Consider the following 17,524-nt stretch of genomic DNA (forward strand, 5'->3'; position numbering starts at 1 on the left):
GACTTTACGTCAGTATGATCTCCTTAGTACCAGTGTTTTATCACTCATGCAGGTGATGCCTATTCCTTCAAGTTATTCCGTTATTTTTATTTCATTATATCGTTCTGGAGTTACTTCCCTTGAAGGTATATTCCTGCCATCATGGGCAGTGTAGCCTATTTTACTTCTCTGCCATTGCTTCATTATTAATAAAAATAAACTCTGCAAGTATTCTCTGGTTTTTTATGTTTTCTTGAAATCAAATCTATATTATTGTTTTAAACAGTATAGTGTTCTGTGTATATTGTGGGTTTTTCGAAACTTTATTTCCTTCAAAGGAAAATTACATTGGATTTGCAAGGAAAATATGATCGTGTCTGTAAATCTGTTACCACATCTTTTCACCAGATGTACATGTGTGCCATTTGCTTTCATTTTTATGGGTTTTACTGTAAGGAGTTTTTTTTTGTTTTGGTTTGATTGAGTTGGGATTTTTTTGTTTGTTTTTTTTGGCTTTTTGTTTGTTTGGTTTTGTTTTTGGTTCTAGGTACTAAGCCCTAGAAGAGATTGTTTCTTTCTCTCTGACCTAAAGTACTTTATATATACACAAGCCTGTGTTCTCGATTCTATAATTCCAAAATCCAAAATGCTTGAAAAAGTTTTTTAGTCTTTTGGTAACAAACCTCATTTGTCAACAACACCTTCTCTTGAAACTGACATAAAACTATATGTAGTCTTTGTTTCTCCCACTTAGTGTGAATATTGATGTGTTTCACTGTGTTTGGTTATGGGATTGCTGCCACTAATCTCTGGTGATATTACATAGTATATGGCATATCATGTTGCCTTTCTAAAATCCAAACAGATTTTTATGTCTGAAACATTTGGCCTTAAGTGTTTGGGGTCAGGGATTGTGGACTTCGGTCTGTATTGGTAGCACTGGTTACAGGTGCTTGTGGCAGTTTATTCCCTTGTCTGTCTTTCCCATTAGACTTTGAACTAAGAAAGCTTTCCTCCTTGGCCCCACAGACCCTAGTTTATTGTGTACTTAGTAAACAGTACTAAACAGAGTTGGTACTTAATATTGAAATTGAATACCAAAAATTGGGGCAAAGCTTTACCCAGATAGGTTATTGAACTACAGATTATAGCATGTTTTCTTTTCACTTGATTATATGTTCTTTTTAAACAGTCTCTTTCCTGTTCTGCTTCTCTTTTCTTTCTTCTTACTGGAATCTTGGCTTCACCATTGACTAATCACTGTGTGATCTTGAACAGCTTACTTAACACCTCAATACATTCATTTGTTCATTTGTAAAAATGGTGTCATAATTTTGCTTACCTCAAAGGATTGTTGTGAGGGCTAACCAGAATGCTTCCTGGAATTTAGCAGTCCTTTTGCTGTTAATGTTGCTGTTATTGATTCATATCCTGTTGGTTACCTTACTAACATATGGTGAACCATCCTCTTACTGACTTGGAGGTCATTTTTAGTGTTTTGACGCTTTTAACAATGCTGGAGTTAATCCTTGCATAGATGTCCATAAGTCTTTGTGGCCTTATTTTTGTAGGATAGATTGAAGTGGGAATGTTGCATCAGTGGCCCCTAATATTTTTAATTTTAGTGGATATTTGCGTGTTACTTTCTTAAGGCAGAATTGAGAAATGGGGGGGTGGGGTAGCAGTTTTCAGTCCCACCAACAGTCTATATAAGAGTGCTCATTTCCCCATAACCTTACCTGCAATGGATTTTATCAATTCATTTTTAAAAAGTAATTATAAACTCATGGGAAATTATAAAAATAGTCCCATGGCTACCTCACCCCGCTTCCTCCAGTGGTAATGTCTTATATAACTACAGTACAATATCAAAACCAGGAAACTGACCTTAGTACAGTACTGCTAACAAAGACCTGAATATATTTGATTTTTACAAGTCTGACCAGTGGTGTCTCGGTTTCATTTGTTTTCCTTTAACCACTGTAAAGTTTGGGCAGCTTTTCATGTATTCTGTTGGCCATTTATATTGCATTTTCATATCCTTTATCCATTTTTTTCTAATTGGTTGTTTGTATTTTCCTAGAAAGCTCTTTTAGGTATGCTTGGTATAGTTTTGTTGATGATTTTTTTTCCTGTACAGAAATTTTTATTTTTATTTAGTTATTAAGGTTTTCTTTTGTGGTTTGGGTTTTTTTCTCTTTTATGTAGAAAGGTTGCTCTATACTGTAGGTTATACTGTTTTCCTTCTACTTTTTATATTTTGGCCTTGAATCCATTTGGAATATGTTTTTATATAAGCTGTGAGAATTAAATAATTATTTAATTAATTATTAAATAAACTATTTTATTTAGGACTCTCTCGGTTGTTTGTGACTTAAAACCTCAACAAAATTCCAAAGGTGGGACTGGCTTAAGGCAAGCCTGGATACAGTGGCATTAACTAATATTGCTAAAAAAAAGAATGTTGCTGTTTTCCTCTTTTCTCAGGTCTGCCTTTTTGGGTGTTGAGTTTTCCTCTATAATCCTTACCTAGCCCTTCCTTTCTCTCTCCTTTGTGTTGTTCCACCCAAATTCCAGATACTCCCCTCATGGTCATATGACTGAAAGTCTTACGTATTATTTTCTCATACTGCTTAGGGGAAGAGAAAGATTCTCACCACAGGTGACCGTGTCATAACTCAGTCTTCTTCCTGCTGCACAGAAATAGTACCTTTTACATTTATTGTGATCTGTTTCTATATTTTCTATTTTGTTCCACCAGCAGTCTGTAAGAGTGAACATTTGCCTGTTTATCCTGTCCCAGAAACACATTGCTTCAATAAAACTCTAATTTAATTATTATTATTCAATAATTATTCAATTCAATAATTCATTATTCACTAATATTCTAATAATGTGCTTAGAGTACATTTTAATATCTTCTTAAGCAAGTCTCTCATCATTTATTTCCCAGAAATTTCTTGGCAATTTTTATATGTTTATTTGATACAAACTTGGGAGTTTTGACTAGAATTGCATTATGTGTATTTTTAACATGGAAATATCTAAATTAGAGAAACATAACTGAAAATCAGCCTGAAGATACTCAGTGTTTTTCTTTTTCTTTTTCTTTTTTTTTTTTTTTGAGGTACGCGGACCTCTCACTGCCGTGGCCTCTCCCTTCGCGGAGCACAGGCTCCGGACATGCAGGCCCAGCGGCCATGGCCCACGGGTCAAGCCGCTCCATGGCACGTGGGATCCTCCCGGACCGTGGCACGAACCCATGTCCCCTGCATCGGCAGGCGGACTCCCAACCACTGCGCCACCAGGGAAGCCCTTCTTTTTCTTTTTAATTAATTAATTAATTTTTATTTTTACCTCCGTTGGGTCTTTGTTGCTGTGTGTGGGCTCTCTCTAATTGTGGCGAGAGGGGCATACTCTTCGTTGTGGGGCGCAGGCTTCTCATTGTGGTGGCTTTTCTTGTTGCAGAGCACGGGCTTTGGGCAAGCAGGCTTCAGTAGTTGTGGCTTGTGGGCTCTAGAGTGTAGGCTCAGTAGTTGTGGCACACGGGCTTAGTTGCTCCGCGGCATGTGGGATCTTCCCGGACCAGGGCTCGAACCCGTGTCCCCTGCATTGGTAGGCAGATTCTTAACCACTGCGCCACCAGGGAAGTCCCTCTTTTTCTTTTTTTTTTTAATATTTTATTTATTTACTTATTTGATTGGCCTGGGTCTTAGTTGCGTCAGGCAAGCTCCTTAGTTGCGGCTCACGGGCTCCTTAGTTGTGGCATGCAAACTCTTAGTTACGGCATGCATGTGGGATCTAGTTCCCTGACCAGAGATCGAACCCAGGCCCCCTGCATTGGGAGCACGGAGTCTTAACCACCGTGCCACCAGGGAAGTCTCCTCATCATTTTCTTTAACAAAAGGTTTTCCTTTATTTTCTTTGTTGTCCTCCATCTTTTCAGTTTATTTTATTTTATTTATTTACTTATTTATTTATTTATGGCTGCGTTGGGTCTTCGCTGCTATTAGCGGGCTTTTTCTAGCTGCGGCGAGTGTGGAGCACGGGCTCTAGGTGCGTGGGCTTCAGTAGTTGTGGTACACAGGCTCAGTAGTTGTGGCTCGCGGGCTCTAGAGCGCAGGCTCAGTAGTTGTGGCGCACGGGCTTAGTTGCTCCGTGGCATGTGGGATCTTCCTGGACCAGGGCTCGAACCAGTGTCCCCTGCATTGGCAGGCGGATTCTTAACCACTGCGCCACCAGGGAAGTCCCCATCTTTTCAGTTTTTGACCCTCAGCACCTTCATAGTACCAAAAGACAGTGGTCCTGCTCTCTCCCACAGAGAACTCTTATCTTTAGATACCCAAGATATCTAGCAGCCTCTTCCAGTAGGCTTCTTTGGGTTATTGAGTAGTACCAGCAGAGAACTGAGATGGGAGATACGGAAATGTGCGAATAAGTTGCCTTATCCCTCAGATATTGTGAGTTGGTTTTTTTTTTTAAATTTAAGGATGCCACACATTTCCATTTATATCACTATAGGAAAATGAAATTGATTACAATTAGAAAGGAAAATGATATATGTACATTTTCAACAGATAATTTATTATATACCTAAAACTCTAGAAAATATGATAAATGTATATTAGAATTAGTAAACTTTTAACCAGGTTTCTACATAGAAGATGAATATTCCAAAGCCTGCTTTATGTCTTTTAAAGTGGTCTCATGATAGGTCTAAAGACCATCGTAATATAGATAACTATGGAATCATTATATTTTACACCTGACACTAATACAATGTTACATGTCAATGATATCTCAATTTAAAAAAAGGGAGCATGGAAATGTGTTCGTTCCATAACTCAGATTCAGTCTGGTGCAGCAGTATGCAGGGAGATTAATATTATTTATTTCTGTGTGTGTTTTCTTTTTCTTCCCTGTTTTACTTCTGGGCATTTAAGGCTTGTGCTAAATGAAATAGATTAAAAAATTTTTTTTCAGCTTTATTGAGGTGTATTAACAAATAAAATTGTAAGTGAAATAGAATCTTTAGAGATATATTTGTGATGCTTCTGTGAGAGAAATTTGTCTTGACTGAAATGTTAGATGCTAAATTGGGATTAAGAAAATTATAGAATTATTTTTTCTTTAGATAACTGGGAAGGAATTTTACATCCATTTTCTCCATGGCAGCCTTTCTAGATTTATAGACTTTTTTTAGTTTATAAAATGTGTTTATGTCAAATGAGTGTTGATTTGTTAATTTTATCTTAATTCAGTGTTACATAGGATATTCAGAGACAGAAACTAATCATTGTGTTCTCTCTCTCTCTCTCTTTTTTTTTTTTTTGGCAGTGGAACTTCCCCTCTTGCATGCCTGAATGCAATGCTGCACACAAACTCCCGAGGTGAAGAGGGCATCTTCTATAAGGTTCCAGGTAGAATGGGAGTGTATACTTTGAAGGTAAATATTTTTGTTAGGGAGTCATTTTAAAAGTGAAAACAGGAAGTAACTACGTGTAATGAATAATACTTCCATCATAGAGACAGAATTCTGTTCTTGAAGAGCTTATTTTCAGGAAGAGGTAAAATTTTCAATCCTGTATCCAATACATTTTTTTTTTTAATTACTCTGTAACCATCTGTAGGTAGATTGGAGAAGTAACTTCATTTTTCATTCTTTGCCATAGTTTTTTTTTTTTTCATTCTTTGCCATAGTATTATTTTGAAAGGATGAAATGAAAATGACTTCCAGTGACTTTTAAAGGGTGTCACATATTTAAATAATAATGAGTATTACTGTGGAGTATACAGCCTTGATGCTTTATATTACTTTCTGATTTAATTCTCCATTACAATTCAGAGTTGTGTTTATTATTCCTTTATTATGATAGAGAAAGCCAAAGTTCAGAAGATTGGATTTTCTTGCTCAGTGTTGGCCAGATAGTATCAGAACCAGAATATGAATCCATATCTGACTGAATTCCCATGTTCTTTTACCATAACAGGCTTGCTAAGTTCTAATTTCTGCACTAAAAAGGGACCTTGACTTATCAGTGTCCTTTCGGTTACAAACAGAAAAACCAACTCAAATGAGCTTGAGTGAAACAGAGAAGTTATTAGTTCACATAACTGAAAATTCTAGGGAAACTCAGCCTGAATTCGGGAGCTCAAATGATTGTCATCAGGGATGGGTCTCTCCGCTTTCTTTTGGCTTCAGTCTCAGGCAGGCCCTCTCCTCATGGTACATGACTTCACTCCCAGCCCCCACTCTGCAATCTGTAAGTCTGGAGAGAAGGAGTCTCAGGAACTGAAGCCGGAGCCCTTTAGTTAGTTCTGATGTGGCTTAATTGGTTTGGCTTGGCCCATGTGCCTATACCAGAATGATTGCCGTTACCAAACATATGGAGTCTTCTGATTGGCCACTCTTCGGTTCATGATCACCCTTGATGTGAAAGTGTGGTTAAGCCCTCTCAAGCCTGATGAATTGAGGCAAGGGTTGTTTCCCAAAGAAAATTTATCAGCAGAAGGAGAATTAATGCTTGGCATGCAATGACTATGTCCATGTGTATGTGGGACTCTGTCCCCTCTTACCTTTTTAGTTTTGGCTGTAGTCTTCTCTGTGCTCACTGGTTGTGTGTAGCCCACTAACATTAAAAAGATCTAACTTACCCATAATACCTCCTTTTAAAACACCTTGTTGAACTTCACAGGGTTACAGGGATCTAGTCCCACATAGAGCTTTCTGTGTTTCTTTTAGGTTTTAGTTGTTCTAGACCTTCTGTATTGTTAATAACATTTATTAAATGCCTATTCTATACCTGACACTGTAGAGGCTATAAAGAAGGATAAACTATGGTCCCTGATCTCTTGCAGCTCACATAGTTACTGAAATAATAGCATGCTCACAAAACACACAGTGCTGTAAAGTACTGTGAGAGCATAGAGAAGTAAAGATGAACCTCGAATAAAGGGATCTGGAAGATTTAGTTTGTTTTTCTGTTGTTTTAAAGTTGTAAAATTTGAGTTGAACTTTGGCCGATAAATAATGGAAGGAAGGGCCTTCCAGGACAAGGGAATAGCTTAAGCAAAGGCACAGATAAAAGGATTCAGAATGGATTTGAAAGTAAATTGGAGTGGTTAGACCATAATCTGTGTGTGGGCTAGTGTGGTAAGGAGTCAGGATGGGGTAAATGTTAGGTGAAGAACAAACTTTGGAGGCTTTTGAAAACCTGACTGAGCGGTTAAGAAAGAGAAGGAGGGAGGGTAGGTATGTGTTGAGGAAACGGCAGAGGTTTTTTTGGAGAATAGCATGATCAAATCATGTTTAGGAAGATAATTCAAGTAGGATACACTTAAGAGTAAAGCAAGAAAATTTGTCAAAAGGATGGTTATGATTGTTTGGAAGAGATAATTGGCCTAAACTGTGAGAGTGGTGAAAGAGATGGAGGCAAGGAACATTAGAGAAATGAAACATAAACTATTTGGAGTGGGTAAAAGAAGGGGTGCAGTGATTCTAAGATTTGGGGCATGAGTTGATCCTGGAGGGATCACAAGTTTAAGAAGACAGTTAGGGGGGGCTTCCCTGGTGGCTCAGTGGTTGAGAGTCCACCTGCCGATGCAGGGGACATGGGTTCGTGCCCCGGTCCGGGAGGATCCCACATGCCGCGGAGCGGCTGGGCCCGTGAGCCATGGCCGCTGAGCCTGCGTGTCCAGAGCCTGTGCTCCGCAACGGGAGAGGCCACAACAGTGAGAGGCCCGTGTACCGGAAAAAAAAAAAAAAAGAAGAAGACAGTTATATTTGTATTTAAAGTGCGTGTTGAACTTACAGATCAAGAGGTCTTGTTTGCAACTAACTCTATAAAAGTTTCCTGTATTTTGAAGGAAAGGATATGTATTTTAAGAAAGTGTATAACATGTGAAATGGCACTAGAGTATAAACGTAAGTGGAAAAAGACAGTTCCTTATTAGATCAGAGGTTACTATCTTGACTGTAATGTTGTGAGTACTAGTTATAGATAGGAGGGTCATGTGTCAGAATTACTTTTTATCTGATTATAAAAATAAATTATGTGGGCAAACAAAAAATATATTGAGAAGAAAAAAGAATCATCCATAGTTTTATAACTCAGAAATAACATTCACTAATGTGTTTATTTATATGTATATATTTCACATACTACATAAATACATAGTAGCTAATATTTATTGAGCTCTTATCATATGCCAGGCCTTGTTCTAAGCATCTTATATTTATTAACTCATTTAATTTCAGAATGATCTTTTAAGGTAGGTACTGTCACCCCATCTTATAGACAGGGAAACTGAGGCATGAGAGTTTAAGACTTTGACCAAGGCTGCATAATTAGGAGAAGATAAAGCCAGAATTCAAACCCCCAAAGTCTTAATTTCCTAGTTCTTGATCTTACAACTACCCTGTTATATCTCTCGCATACTGTGGCTGACACAGGTGTCCTTTCTGATTAGCATTCTCACTGTCCAGTGCAGAAACCAAAGATTCGTGTGATTTTTTTTTTTTTTTTTTTAAACCATTCCTTTTGTGTTTGACTCTTTCTACTTACCAATTTTTGGAACCAGTTAGATTCAAATAATGCACTATCACTTGCTATCCAGACTTTTTATAATACGTAATGGTACTTACATACACACAAATATATATATATATATATTACATGGATGATGGGTGTACATACATTTTTAAAAATTGTTATTATATAGATTTTATCCTGAACATTTCATCATTTACCTGGATTTAAATATACCAAGTTTTTTGTCCAATTTAAGCCTCTGTGTTGTGCCTGCATAAGATTGTCATGTATATTTTTTATCTTTGAGTATGGATGGAAGCATTAACTAATTTGACCCAAAGAAGAGAGATGACAGGAATTCAGAAATTATTGCTGGTTCTGCTACTGAATTTTATGATACTAAAAATTAATCAGCACAATTAAAAGTCACAACAATGCATATCAGAAATTTAATTCCTATTTGCTGAAATGGTAATGATTAATCCTAATTGGATGCCTACATTTTCAGAAAGATGTGCCGGATGGGGTGAAAGAGCTATCAGAAGGTTCAGAAGAAAGCAGTGATGGTCAGTCAGATTCCCAGAGTTCTGAGAACAGCAGCAGCAGCAGTGATGGTGGCAGCAACAAGGAGGGAAAAAAGAGCAGGTGGAAAAGGAAAGGTAAATCCACCTGATCCCTCCATAAAGTACTGAATGCTGTAGGACAAATGCCCTTGTTAATAGTTCCTCTTTTTCTAGACCCCACGTCAGTTAGTCTCTTTCCCTTACCAGTTAGATCAGTACTGTCCCGTGGAATTTCCTGCAGTGATGGAAGTGTTCTGCATCTACGCTGTCCAACTCAACAAAGTAGCCACTAGCTACATGTGTCTTTTGAGCACTTGAAATATAGCTAGTGTGACAGAGGAACTGAATTTGTAATTTTATTTTAACTAAAATTTAAATAGCTACATGTGGCTAGTGGCCATCACATTGGATAACATGGCTCTGGGTTTTACCGGGGTTTATTTTTAGCTCTTGGCTGCCCGTAGCCTTTTTTAGGATGCTCTTATTTTATTTACCTCTCTAATGCTTTCTTTTAAAATTTGAGGACTTAATTGCTCTAAGAACTCTCTCCTTACTAGGAAAGCAATGCTTTTCATTTCTACTGGCAAAGACTAAATTTAGTCTGCTGGTCTTTGCTCTCATCTCCTGCTTGGTTTCTGCTTCATAACTTACCCAAAAACTTTCTTTAGGGAATAATATCTTTGTTGCTGCAGCTTCCCTGGGATGAATTTTCCACTTAAGGATACATTTTATTACCTCTTCTTCTAATTATTTGTAACTCCTTGTCAGGAGTCTTTTTGAAGAGGGCAAATCGTTTTTATCCCAATATTGATAAATTTAGCCATACATGGCGGGGCAGATTTTAAGCCAGCTCATGCTGGTTCCTTTATAAGGACTGATATAGTGATATTCCAGAGCAAAATAGACATCCAGGAGTTTCCCTAGCTTGGATGACCTCTTACGTTTGAGTCATAGGTGAGTTGCCTTTGGATCTAGAAGTTAGAGTGATGCTTGTTGGAATACTTGACTCATTAATTTTAAGTACCTCTAGAACTATTGATTTTGAACTATAACAGAAAAATCATCTTCTTTATTATCATTTCTGTGTTAATGTGTGTGCTACTCCTGGAGAAGATTTAGATAATTGGTGACATTATCTGTGCTCTCTCATACAGCTACTACACTTGCAAGTTGGGCAAATTTTGAAACCAGAGGATCCTAGCTTTAAGATCACAACCACTTAGAGAGCAGCTCAGACATCATGTGTTAGGAACAAATGGAATAAAGGCAAGGCAAGGTTGGGACCTGTGACATATTCTTGATATGTGTTTTTTAAAGTAATTCCTGTCAGTAGTGAAAGGAGATGTGTCCAGGACTTTACGTTTCTCAGAGTGTACTAAAGACCTCTTTTTTTGGAAGGATGGAGCCAAAAGTATTAAGGGCTCTGTCTCTCCTCGGCTTCTCCCCAGTTTAAATTTTTCTTTTTAAGTTTGGGAATTGTTGATCTAGGATTAGGAACCAAGCCAAGTCATCAGGCAAGAGAGACAGCTAGATTCATAATATCTGGATGTGGCTGGAAACAGGGAAGTCGATACTAAAGGAGGTCAGACTAGTAAACTGGGAACAAAACCTTGGTTGTGGAAGTCTTTGCTTTTCAGTAGCTCATATGCTGCAGTGGCTGTTTGTTTTTGTTTTTTTAACATCTTTATTGGAGTATAATTGCTTTACAATGGTGTGTCAGTTTCTGCTTTATAACTGCAGTGGCTATTTGAAGTAGTGGTTGTTACGTGGTTGTGAAAGGCTCTCTCTAAATGTATTATGATACGGGAGGATTTAAAATAACAATAGAACCCCATTGTCTGTAGCTTAATGGGTAGATTAAAATAGTATAACCTTGCCCCACCCTTGGCATAATAATAGAAGATATTAACAGCAAGGTAACAGCAAATTCAAAATTGTGGTCCACATAAATTATTTTTGAACTGCCTCTGATTCATTCTTCTAGAAATTGTCACAATATTACTTAGCCTCAGTTTACATTAAGATGAGATGTTCAGTAAAGATCTTTTCTGATTGTAGCCTATTAAACTGAGTATAGAATGGCCTTTATGTGGTGTTTGGAAGGTGGAGATGAGAGGTGCACATGATGGCATATGGACATGCTAACTACTCTAGCAGCTCTCATAGTCTTCAGAAATGGATAAATGCTGAGCTAGCAATAATGAAGAATGATTTAGTCTCTCATAGGATGTGCTTCTCTCATTCATGGGTCATGCATATGACATAGGCATAGAAATGTAGAATTTTAGGTTTATATTATATATTTATGAATGTTTTTATAGTCCAGTGCAAGTTAAAATGGAAAACTTGTAGTTAGCAGTGATAGTAGCAGCGTGCTGCACAGCAGTTCTAAGTCAGTTGCAGTTAATAAAGGTAAAACAAACTAAATGCGCCTATTCCTTTTTCTTATTTAGGGCTTTTACTCTCAATCTGACATCACTTTATTTCAAATGCATTGTAAGACAGGAAGAACACTGAGATGGTATCAAAACCCACTTCCTTTTATGTACAAAAATAAAGAGCTCTGACAGCAAAACTGATACTTCTAGTTGGAAATCGATAGAAACTCTTGATATAGGTATACCTTTTAGCCAGATAGGGACAGAGAATAGAACTTTGAAATTCAGTCCAATGTTAACACTGGTTTATTGATTTCTGTGTAAGGTGGAAGAACTTAGAAGTTTGTAGTTCTGGTTCCTAATTTTCAGACAGGAAACAATGTTCAGAGACGAGCTTTTTGGAATTCCAATCCAAGGTAAGATGGAATAACGCCAGAAAAATGATTAAAATCAACTTTTCTGTTGCTTTTTTGTAGGATTGTAGCTAAGTGAAGTCTCTGCCTTTCCCCTAAAATATAAATACTGCAGCATGAAGCAACTGCAAAAGCATTATTTTTATCTTCTGAAAAAAGTTTTGTTAAATTTTGGTCTGCTTTCAAAATGTCAAAAAAAAAATTAAGTGAAATATGCTTTTTCACTTATAAGGTGTTACTAATTCTTTCCAGGAACATGAGCTCATGTTAATTTTACTGCTTCAGGAATTTGATACATAGTGTGTTTGGAGTTACTTAAAATACCGTAGACCTGTCTGCCCTCTAACAGCATTTATATATGTGTTAAGTTACTGAATAGTGATGATTATATAGAGAGAGAAATGTCACCTTTAAAAAGTATACTGGAGAGAAAAACTCCTTTGGGCAAAGTTAACTTATATGGTGAGAGACCTTTGGGAGAGATGCTCTCTTCTCTCCTGGGGTGATTAGTGTCTGAGTTGGAGGTTTTAGCTTTGTCATGTATTAAAGACAGCTACACTACTAGGACTTGGATAGTTAGGGTACCCAGAAGCAAGGGAAGGTGTTCAGGTAAGGCCTCTTCATCTTTGGTTAGGGGACTGTTTGAATGTAATCAGGAGCCACAGCCTGCTCAGTTTGGAGTAGACTGTACTTGGTGTGAGGAGAAGGGATTTAGAACTAAAACGGTCTGTTACTTCTGGAAATGAAGTTCCTCTAAAGAAAGACTACTGTGAAAATAAAACTCTCCCTTAAGAGAAGGATTGCTGTTTTTGACCATGCACTCTTTCAACTATTAATCCTTCAACTATATAAAGCTCAATTTCAATTTTGATATTACTGCTCCATTATTTCTGATAGTGTCTCTAATACTTCAGAGGGGCCCATTGAATGTCTTCAGGAGAAACCAAAATGCTAAGTCAGAGATTATTTACTAAAGCTTTTAATTCAAATGCATCTAATATGAATAGTCCATTACCCTTTTGACCTTGTTCAATATGTTAATCATTTGTTGAAATGGAAAATTCCCAGTGCTATAATGTATCTGAAAGATGGTACCTTATGATCTTATACTCAGGGGATGGTACATATGTATCCAACAGCCTGAAACTACTTCCAGTAAACTGTGTAAAACTGGCTTTAATAAGCCTCAGTTCTAAAATTTGTTTCAAATATTTTTCTGAAAACTCTTAAATTTGAGTTTAAAAAGATCTCTACTAGGTCGCTGTTTGGTTTTTGTGTGTGACATTTTTGGTTTTTTAAATCAAATAATGAGTGCTTTTGATCAGAACTTGTTAATCTTTTGTTATGTCTATATGTTTATATGAAAGCAAGCATTTTTGTTTCCAATCAGATACTAAATAAGTTCTTAAATGAGTGCTTTTGACTCTGTTGCGCCGTCCACATTGGAGGACTAGTAGTTCAGGATATAATCTTGAGAACTGTTGTTTAAGCAGTTAGTTTATTTGCAGAACCAAAGAGTTTTAAGCTCTTTGGTTTTCAGGAGTTTTTGGTTCTTTTGGCTCATCTCATTTCCATGTAAATTTTAGAATCAGCTAGTCAGTTTTCACAGGCCCCCGCTTCCATTAACCTGCTAGGATTTTGATCGGGATTGCATTAAAACTGTATGTCATGGGCTTCCCTGGTGGCGCAGTGGTTGAGAGTTCGTCTGCCGATGCAGCGGACACAGGTTCGTGCCCCGGTCCGGGAAGATCCCACATGCCGCGGAGCAGCTGGGCCCGTGAGCCATGGCCGCTGAGCCTGCGCGTCTGGAGCCTGTGCTCTGCAACGGGAGAGGCCACAACAGTGAGAGGCCCGCGTACCGCCAAAAAATAAATAAATAAATAAATAAATTTTTTTCCTTGTGATGAGAACTTTCAGGGTGTACTTTCTTAACTTTCATGTATAACATACAGTGGTATTAATTGTATTTATCATGTTGTACATTACATCCCTAGTACTTATTTATCTTCTAACTGGAAGTTTGTACCTTCATCAGTCCCCGCAACCTCCCCACCTCTGGTAATCACAAATCTGATCATTTTTTCTATGAGTTTGTTTTTGAAGTATAGTTGACCTACAACACTGTCAGTTCCTGGTACAAAACATAGTGATTCCATATTTCTGTATTTCAGAATGATAACCATGATAAGTCTAGTTGTCCTCTGTCACCAAAGATATTATACCATTATTGACTATATTCCCCATAGGGTAGGATATATTACATACCTGTGGCTCATTTATTTGGTAACAAAGTTTGTACCTCTTAATCTGCCTCACCTGTTTCTTTCTTCCCCTCACCACCACTCTCCCCTCTGGCAACCACCTGTTTGTTCTCCTTATCTGTGGGTCTGTTTCTGGGTTTTTTTGGGGTTTTTTTTGGTTTTTTTTTGGCCACAATGCACAGCTTACAGGATCTTAGTTCCCTGACCAGGGATTGAACTTGGGCCACGGCAGTGAAAGTGCCAAGTCCTTACCATTGGACTGCCAAGGAGTTCCCATTCTGTTTCTGTTTAGTTTTGGTTGTTCATTTGTTTTGTTTTTTAGGTTCCACATATAAGTGAAATCATACAGTATTTGTCTTTGTTCTTCTGGCTTCATTTAGTATAATATGCCCTCTGGATCCATCATTGTTGCCACACATGGTGACAAGATTTCATTCTTTTTTATTGCTGAGTAATGTGCCACGTTGTGTGTGTGTGTGTGCATGTGCTGTGTGTTTGTACGTACGTGCATACATACATAGCACATCTTCTTTATCCATTCATCTGTTGGTGGGCACTTAGATTGCTTCCATATCTTGGCTGTTATAAATAATGCTGAAGTGAACATAGGGGTGCATATATCTTTCCTGATTATGTTTTTGTTTTGTTTGGATAAATACCCAGGAGTGGAACTGCTGGATCATGTGGTAGTTCTATTTTTAATTTTTTGAGGAATCTTTGTTCTGTTTTTCCATAGTGGCTGCACCAATTTACATTCCCACTAACAGTACATGAGGGTTTCGTTTCTCCACATCCTCGCCAGCACTTGTTATTTGCTGTCTTTTTGATGATAGCTGTTCTGACAAGTGTGAGGTGATATCTCATTATGGTTTTGACTTTCATATCTTTGATGATTAGTCATGTTAAGCATCTTTCCATGTGCCTGTTGGCCAGCTCTGTGTCTCCTTTCAGGGCTTTTAAATAGTAAGTGGAAGCAAGCCTACTTTGGGAAGAGTTACTGCCTTCTCTCAGAGTTGCTGACTGTAAATACAGCATCCAGGGACTTGCATTCTTGGCATACCCAGCAAGTACTTGTAGCAACACTGAGGGATTGCCTCTCCCAACATTGATATTGTATCCAGCAACATTTCTAAATTATTTTCTAATCTAATGGTTTATATATAGGTTTATTCTTAGGATTGTCCACATATGCAAACATGTGATTTATGAGTAGTGGCAGTTTTATTTTTTTGCCATGTTATACTGGCTAGGGCTTCCAGTAAAGAGTGACATAGGAGTGGTAATGTCAATCATCCTTTTCTCTATATTTATAAGGTAAAGTTTTGAATATTATGCCATTTTAAGAATGATGTTGACTACAGTAGGTTATTGTAGACACTCTTTATTAGATGAAGTTAGTTCCTTTCTATTTGTAGTCTAAGAGATTTTATAACAAACAGTTGTTGAATTTTATCAGTTGCTTTTCCTTCATCTACTATTTCAGTAGATATATTTTTTTCCTTTATTCTGTTAATGTGGTAAATTATGTTGGAACTCTCATATATTGCTGGTAGGAGTATAAATCGGTACAACCACTTTGGAAAACTGTTTCTCCGTATATACTATAGTTGAACATGCATCAGAATCACCTGGAGAGCTTATTATGATGCAGATTCCTGGGCCCCACCTTCAGAGTTTCTGGTTCAGTAGATCTGGACTGGGATCTAGTAATTTGCATTCTAAAAGATTTTTAGATAGTTATGGTTTTGTTCTTGGTACAACACCTTAGAAACCGCTGGTTAAGACATTGTAGTAATAAGAGCAAAAGACTAGAAATTACCAAAACAAGAGTCCAGCTGAAGAAATTATGGTACATCTGCCAGTGGAATCTTTTGCAGGTGTTAAGAGGAAGATCTCTTATGTTCTCTTCTGTTTTCTTCCCCAGGATATATTATATTGATTATATTTTAAAAATCAAGGGTATGGACAATTTCTAGTACATGGTTTATTTTGCTTAAAGAAGTGAGTTAACATATTAAAATACACACACACACACACACACACACACACACACACACTATGTTTTCACCAAAACAAAAATGCAAATAAAAAACAATGGAAGGATAAAAACTAATATAAATTATTTCCTTTAAGGGAAAGGAGGTAATAAAGTGGTATAGACAGGGGAGGGAGCTAGACTTATGAAAGTAACTTGTTTTATAGTTTTACATAATTAAGCCAATTAAAAATTTAAAATGCACTTTCTAGAAATATCAAACAACTTAAAGCAAACTCAAGTATATGTCAAATTTGAACATAATGACATAGGTAATTACTGTAGGATATGTCTTAGGTGTGGGAGACCAGACTCAGAGAAATCTTAAACTGCCTTCAGCAGTCTTCTTTTCAGTAATTATATTGATATGATTTCTTTGAAATTAAATCTATAATAGAAAACAAGTTAATAGTTACAGTAATGTTATTAGAAACCAGGATTATCTGGGAAGAAAAGCGATAGAAATATAAAATCAGAAAAGTTAAGTGACAATGCTGTAATCATAAATTCCGATTTATCTTTTGCATGAATTTAAAAAATTTTTTCCTTTGAAAAAAATTCTTTTTTTTTTTTTTGTTCCACTCACTGAGAAGTTCTAGAACCAGTGGTAACTGAGTAGCATCAAGTGCAGTGTTTTAATACCATTTTCAATAAAAAGGTATCAGGTCTCCTTGGAGAAGGGGGTGTTCCAAGTCTGGGCAAAAAAATTATGCAAGATTTGCCTAGGACTCTTTCTGTGCCAGATAGCAAGGAAGTGGTTGGATACTGCTGGGGCCATGTCCCAAAGATGGTTTACAACTTGAAGGAACTCCCACTACCCCAAAAGTGCACAGTTTGAGTGCCAAAGTTTTAATAATTGCTAATGATGTAAACATTTCAAATATGTAAACATCTATGAGTTGATACTTTAAAAAAATAAAATCAGTTTTAAGTGCTGTATTACTTTTCTGAGGCTGCTGTAACAGATTACCACAAACCAGGAGGCTTAAAACAACAGAAATTTATTTATTTTCTCACAGTTCTAGAGGCCAGAAGTCGGAAGTCAAGGTGTCATCAGGGCTATACTCTATGCAGAGACTCTAAGGGAGAAGTCTGTTCTGTGTATTTTCTAGCTTCTGGTGTTTGCTGACATACTTTCCCTATGGCCACATCCTCCAGTCTCTGCCTCTGTCCACATGGCCTTCTCCTCTGTGTCTTGTGTCTGCGGTCACTTGTCATTTGATTTAAGGCCCACTGGAATAATCCACGATGATCTCCTTATCTCAAAATCCTTAATTAAATCAGCCAAGACTCCTTTTCCAAATAATGTAACATTTCCACGTTCTGGGGGTTGGGACATGGACATGACTTTTGGTGGCCACCAC

General features: G+C 37.3%; 1 protein-coding gene across 3 annotated transcripts in view; it reads left to right on the forward strand.

Moving 5' to 3' along the window:
* ASXL2 (ASXL transcriptional regulator 2) overlaps positions 1 to 17,524 on the forward strand; it is a 126,658-nt gene that overhangs the window by 75,096 nt on the left and 34,038 nt on the right. For all 3 annotated transcript variants that reach the window (XM_027113655.1, XM_027113654.1, XM_027113656.1), the window contains 2 exons: positions 5,317 to 5,425; positions 9,019 to 9,169. In XM_027113655.1, coding sequence (XP_026969456.1) covers positions 5,317 to 5,425; positions 9,019 to 9,169 — 260 coding nt within the window. The remainder of the gene's footprint in view (positions 1 to 5,316; positions 5,426 to 9,018; positions 9,170 to 17,524) is intronic.

This window comes from Aethalodelphis obliquidens, unplaced genomic scaffold (genome assembly GCF_003676395.1).
Source record: "Aethalodelphis obliquidens isolate GAN/ISIS:26980383/991018 unplaced genomic scaffold, ASM367639v1 scaffold12, whole genome shotgun sequence".
Lineage (NCBI taxonomy): Eukaryota > Metazoa > Chordata > Mammalia > Artiodactyla > Delphinidae > Aethalodelphis > Aethalodelphis obliquidens.